The 6,882-nt window shown below is 47.8% G+C and overlaps 1 protein-coding gene across 1 annotated transcript; it reads right to left on the reverse strand.

Moving 5' to 3' along the window:
* Positions 1-4,246: 4,246 nt before the first annotated feature.
* EI90DRAFT_3293420 (uncharacterized protein) lies at positions 4,247-5,645 on the reverse strand (the record flags this gene model as incomplete). The annotated part of the gene is made up of 5 exons (XM_039067379.1): positions 5,572-5,645; positions 5,411-5,523; positions 5,146-5,357; positions 4,944-5,090; positions 4,247-4,897 (listed from the first exon to the last, which is right to left on the reverse strand). The coding sequence occupies exons 1-5, from the start codon at positions 5,607-5,609 to the stop codon at positions 4,247-4,249; spliced, it is 1,161 nt and encodes a 386-aa protein (XP_038909576.1). The 5' UTR covers positions 5,610-5,645.
* Positions 5,646-6,882: the final 1,237 nt, after the last annotated feature.

Raw genomic sequence — 6,882 nt, forward strand, 5'->3', positions numbered from 1 at the left:
AAAGAAAGATCTGCTCAGTTTTACTCAGATGAGCAAGAAGATTGCATGTATCGCACAAAAGATCTCAGGAAGTTAAAGTCTCAACTCCCTAACCCTTGCAGCAACTCAGGTCGTCGATGAGCGTTGATATTCCAACAATAAGATCAAGCACCATGAAGGTTTTGATGACTAACCGCCGCCATTTCCAAGTTATTGCCAGACCCCTTGAGCAGAGGAACATGCTCAATGTAGGTGATAGGGATGACTATTTTTGCTGTGGGCCTAGTAGGCCCACGTCCCTCCCATGGACCATGTTGTAGCAATGGTTAAGGAGCTCCAACAATACGACTTGGACCCTGTCGATGAGTCCGATGAGTCCGATAATGGTTCAGACTCAGCAAGCGAGTGTCTCTGAAGATAGCAGTGATGGCTCATAAAGTGAGGACTCCAATGACAAGGGATCCGACCCAGAAGCAGAGGCTGTGTTCTCATCACGTCGCAGAACAGTCGAGACACCTAGGAAGAAGGTGTTGAAGAGATCCAAGTCCAGAGCCACCAAAGCTAGTGAAGATGACTGCAGGATTACAGAGACCAATCCAGATGCTAACCCGAGCCCCCAGGATGCAGTCCAGCAAGCTAATATGGACAGTCTCGTGGGGCACATGAGCACATTGACAGTCAAATTAGCCTGCTTACGGATAGGCTTCGTTTTTCCCCTCGTAATGACCGATGTTTTATGTGTGATGACATAGGCCACTTCGTTCAAGAATGCCCCGAGACAAATACCTTTATCACCATTGGTGTACTCGGATACAATGCATTTAATAAACTGATTGTGGCCGATGGCTCCCACCTTCCGCCCCCAATGGAGGGTGAATGGCGTTTGATTCGCAAGCAAGCTGAGATGCACTCCAGCGCTGCAATGCTTGAGTGGATGCATGATGATGAACAAGCTGGTCAAGAATTTGCCTCCTGGGCAAATTTCAGAGTGTTCCATTGAGTAAGAGACTTAGCTCTGATAGTCTACAGTATGAATTTGCACCAAATGACTACGACTCAGACATTGGCAAACCTGTCCATGAAGTTTTTCATTTGGAGTTGTGTATGGATGATGCGCCAACCGAGGCTAAGCCAATCAGCCACGAAATAGTCTATGATGTCCCCAACTTAGACTCGCGCTCTAATGATGATACCTCTTGTGAAACAGCCTATGACACCTCCGGCCTGGATTTGCATCCCAACAATGAAAGTTTTAGTGGAACGGTTTATGACGTCTTTGACTTAGACTCATTCATATCTTCATGATGACAAGGAGAGGTTTTGTGAAGCCAAGCCCATTTCTGTGTCCATTTCTGAACCGGGGCTCAATGATCGGGAGCTAAGGCCTGTGGCCTCGAATCAACTGATCTCGTTTGCCCAGATGAAGTCAAAGGGCCTCAGTCAATGGAGGCGATCGGATCCTATGATGAGTTTCACCTGGCCAAGTAAAGCAAACCTTGCCATGAAAGCGCTGAGCACAAGGCAGATTTGTTCAGGTAGAATTTTGAGTCAGAAACATCGCATATGTTCAAGGATGCAACTGTGCCACCATTGAGCAAATACTACTGCCTACATATGCGCCTGGAGAACGTGCCTCAGAGCAGGCAATGGCAACAGATTTCTTATGCCAAAGCAAGGTCGAGTCTAAGTCCCCCAGCGTGAGGCCACGCTACAAGGTGTTTATCCCCCAGCCATTGCTGCAGGTTGAACGTATAATCCCAGCCAAGGCAACCAGAGTAGTGCACATGTCACTTGATCAAGATTATGGGGAGTTGCCCCCGCATGCACTGATTCTTACACCCAAGATGTGCAGGTTCAACCGGGTGAGGCTTAGCAATAGCCAAAGTCCTGTTTCACGGAGCGTTCCATGTTACTCCGGACCAGCCGAGTTGGTTAATGCCAAGCCACTGCATATTGAGCTTGAGATGGATGAAGGCTATATCCCTCCACCTGAGCAAGATCCAGATAAAACCTTAGACACGCAGCACGGTCTGGGCAGCCAGTCGGCCCCACTTGTGCATGAGCCTGTGACAAACCCCAGCACACCCAGGTCACCAAGTTCCCTGGTGACACCCGCACACTCGCAATGCCAGAGGGCATCTTTTCCCAAGCTGCTGTGGACTTAGAGTCCATGGTCCATTCTGCTTGAGATGTGCGACGGCACCTATCCAGGACATTCTCGCAGACCTCTTTACAGACAGTCCAGCTCCAACACGCAAGTGAATGCAAACCAAGACGCAGCTCTCGGCTCAAGACTAAAGAGCTCAAGCCTCCCTGGCGACATGGAGAGCATGCTCACCCTTTGTGCACATAGACCCGCCCTTGTTCTAGTTTAAGCCAACCATTAATTGTTCTTACATGTGTTCTTATGATTTTCGATGAGTGCAACTTGAGCGCTTATTGCTTACATGCGAAACTACGCCATCATTTCTGTCTGAGCATAATTCTACATCATGTACTGACCATTTACATGGCGAGTACAAGAGTTACAAGAGGACAAAGTCGAACTAAAGCTGCAAGCATTTGAAGTCACAAGAAAACCGTCATATTGCTGATTCCGCCTCATAAACCCCAACTGGGCATGTAATTGTTGCTCTCCTGGGCGGATCCTGAGATAGGGGACAGGAGAAGCAGCTCGCGTTTGGGAGTTGTGCAAGTCAACACGTTGCCATGACTGTTGCCACTCAAGACAGCACCAATTCTCCTGGCGGACTCCACGATGGGGCACACACAGGATGGCTTTGTCATTTGAAGTTCCACCACATTTCTCAGAGTTTTTCCCAAGTCGGACACGTCGTTACCATGATACACAAGCCCCTTCCCGAGCCAGATGACCGTTTAAACCACATTCCTCTCACTTTCATTTCGATTTCCCCGAGTGTTCATACTGGAGACACCAGATGGCGACGTCGGACTTGATGAAGTCCCCACAGCACAGAGCACGATGCTGCAACTGCACCCGGTCCTACAGCGCTAGATTGTACCGAGCTCAAGCCAAAAAGGCTAAGGCCGGGAGGCCTTAGCATCTGCCATCTGACATCGATCCCGAGCCCGTGGGCGATGCTTACCATGGAAGCATCAACCCGAGCCGTTGTATGCGACGTGAGAGTGCAGGCACAGGAGGCATGACCTCCAGGGCCTACCTAATAACTCCCAGCGTCGCCGGTTCAAGCCCAAAGAGCTAAAGCCTCCCGGCCAGCTTGGAGTTCCCGCTTTTGATGACAATCCAGAGCCTGTGCACTCGCACGACGCCCCAGAGACAAGTCCAGTACATGACAGCGCTGAGCACAAGCTAGAAGAGCTAAGGCCGGGAGACCTTAGCGACGAGAATCCATTCATTTTCGAACGCAAAGCCGATCACGGATCTGCGAAGTCCTATGCCGATGTGAGCGAAGTCAGTGACTGTAGACGTGGGTAAGTGATGGGAGTGGAAACAAGGCGAATCCTCCCATTTGACTGATGGTTCTCCAGTACCAAGTTGCGTGCACAGCAAAAGCCTTGGTATAGAGCCAGTTGATGATGGTGGGGTGAGGTGGGGGTTGATGGTTGGATGGTTGGATGGTTGGGTGAGCAGATGGATTGAGCGCGACAAGATCCCGTGGGAAAGTTCTGAGGTCACATGGCATTCAACACCATGCGGACTTCTTTCTTTCTTGAATCAGCAGTTTTTTATCTTGACTCCAGTCTCAAGTGGCAACAATCTTCTTGTATTTGACTCTGGGACTCCAGATGCTTGGATCCTTTTACTTCTTGTGTTCAGTGATGTAAATCGTCGATATGCGCAGTAGAATTAAAACTCAAATGGAAACGACAGCATGGTTTCGCATGTAAAAATAAGCGAGCAGTTCGCATTCGTCAACAAATCATAAAACAGTAGGTAAGAAGGTTGCCTGGCTGATAAAAAGGTTGTGAATCATGTTATCGCGCCAGTCATATAAAATATGCTGGATGCCATAATTTTTCTCTCCCTCAGTTCTCCATATCGAGACTGAGTTTGCATGCATAGGTCAACGTAAGACTCAGTAAGTGAACTTCCAACAACATGTGCCCCACAGTGGATGCCAGACAGTTCCATCAAACAGTGCTGGTGTATACTTGCCCTGTGCAGACCACTCGTGGATCCGCCAATGGCATGGAGGGCAGTCATGTACTATTTGTTCAGCTTCAATTCAGCTTCAATCTCTCAGGAATCAAACCAAAAAATTAAATAATGATGTAGGTAAGTACATCATGACGACACCACCCTTCTCTTCCTTGAGGCTTCGTTGCTGTCTGTACACTTCCTTTTTTTGGATGTTTGTAAGGAGGGTTCAGGCTGTGAGCGGGGATGCATTTGCCTGAACTTCCTATACTGATGCTTCTGGTAGGGCCTTCCTATGTCCCTAGGTCTAGGGATGCGTTCATGTGTAAAAACACGCCGGTCGGAAAACAAGGCAAAGACCATCCTCCCTTGCCCTTCCCATGAGGTTGCATCATGCATAATTCCTGCACCTCGAAGGAAAAGGAGGTCACCAGGGTTAGAAGGTAGTGCATATCCCAGGTCAGGGAATTCCCACAGACCACCCTCATATCTTCCAAATCCTGCCACGGCATCGAATCCACACCAGCATGATGCTGAATCATGGTGGAATTCAGTGTCTGCGTTGAACCAAATGGCTTGTCTGAAGAAATGGGACTTGACCTCACTAAGGTACCCCTTTCTTCGGTCATGCTTTCTCCGGATCTTGTTCCAAACTTCACGGCTGCGTCGTGCGAAGTTGGGAGCGAGCCGCTCCGTGTACATGTTTAGTATATGATAGAATGCATCGCAGCGTTTCTGGAATTTCTTGTGGGTCTCAACCTGCCTCTGGGCATCAAAGCTTATGACAGGGTGCAAGTGCTGGAGGAGGTCAGCTATCATGAAATCATAAAATTTACGGGCTTACTGTTAGTCCTAGTGCATGCCAGTAGGCATAATGCAGTTGACCTGACTTGAACAGGTCGTGGGGGGTGTGCTTGAACTTTGTGCAGAATTTGGGCCAGGGGTACTTGTACTCGTGGCTGAGGTCATGACCTGCTTGGACGATATGATCCTGGAGCCATGGGTTAAACTTGATAAACTAGAGCAGAAGGGAATATATAACGAACATGGATTTGTTCAAATACAGCTGGCAACCTTATCGCCAGGAGAACACCGTTTTTATCTTCAATGGCTGCTCCCCCAGGGTGGTTTAGGACGATTTTCTGGCCAGGGCTGATTGGGGGAAGTTGGAGGGCCTTCATGTCATCTTGTGTCCCATTTTTCTTTTTTGCCTGGTCATTGTGGATTGCCACAGACTGGTAATCAAAGGGTAATTTCACTGAGAAAAAAAAAACATTAGCAACATCCCCAGCCTGAACCAGTGATTCTTACCTGTGTTCTTCAATGCCTCCTCTATGATGCTGTCCATCTTCTGCTGTGCATGATGGACAGATGATCGAATAAATGGATCAGTTACACCCTCCAGGCATTGATCCACAGTCATACTTAAAAACATTTTAACATAGGAATAGGAAATAAATGAGAAGTCTCACAAGTCCGCTCGCATTCTAAAGTTAGCTTTGGTGGACATCCTTCAGTGAGCAATCAATCCGGAAAATTGATGCTGTGTAAGCGCCCGCTATTGATTACATCAGTCATCATCATATGATTCCACAGCGCCCACTTAGATTTACCCAAAAAAACTTTTCAACTTCACGTTGCGCTGTGCTCCCTCTCCAGAACGATATCCTCCAGGTTTTAGATCATGAATGTAAGCAAAACTGAAACTGGAAATTGTAAGAACCAGAACCGAGAGGTTTGGCGTCATATATGTTCTTGAATGAAAGTCACCAGTGCACTCTCTGTTTTTTTTTTTTTCCCCTAATCTCTGCTTTCCACCATTGCCCATTGCCAAGCACCGAACGTTAGAGATGGTGTTTCCCTCTTTCTCACCGACATCACACACAATAAATTCTTATGCCAGGTGTTGTATCACTTCAATGTTCCAAGGCCATTCTGTCCTCTTTGCATCGCTCATTTATACCTCTTCCTCCTCTCATTCTGACCATATTTACCAGGAATGGTGCGCACAGTGCGCTATGGGCCAGCCCTAATCCCTGACAGCAGTAAACCATAAATGGTAGAGAATTTTTTCGCATCATTGTCCTCTTCTACTCTCCCAACCACTGTATGTAGTGTGTGAAGGTCATTTTGCTTTCGTTGCCATGCTCCCTCAGCGTAGCTACACACCCTGATTCCTGAGAATGTGGATGCAAACAATTGGGAGATTTGCGAAGCTGAATGGGTCTGGGGATTTGACTCCGCATATGACCTTAGCGTACCACGTGACATTTAACACCGTGTCGAACCTATATAGCATAAGATTCTAATAGAGGCTGGTAACCTGATCCACCTTTGATGGAAGTAGACCGCCAAGTCTATAAATCGCTTGGCCTGTTCTAACTTGCGCTCACATTGGAGATAGACTTCACAGGGGCTCAGGTTGCAATCCATCAATGACCTGGGTCACGAACCTCTCAGCGCTAATGAGCGTGGGAACGGAATGGAGCGAAGCGAGAGTCGTGAGACCACGGGAAACAAGATCACGAGCCAGAAGATCACAAGATCACAAGAAATCAATTGAGGTTCAGCGACCTGTGTTGACCAGTTGAAGAGTCCATCTTTGTTGGAGGAACCATGGGTACTCCAATGGAGCTAACCTGAATAGCCACATTCCTGCGTTATCATGGGAACATTCTGGCAGAGCAACTCGCCCAGAATCCACCATGTGACTACTTAGTCACAAGACCTCTTTTATATTATTTCGGACTAACCCGTGCCAGGCCACGGATATATTCATTCAT

Source organism: Cantharellus anzutake (assembly GCF_015039405.1).
Source record: "Cantharellus anzutake strain C23 chromosome Unknown EI90scaffold_105, whole genome shotgun sequence".
In the NCBI taxonomy this organism is placed as follows: Eukaryota; Fungi; Basidiomycota; class Agaricomycetes; order Cantharellales; family Hydnaceae; genus Cantharellus; species Cantharellus anzutake.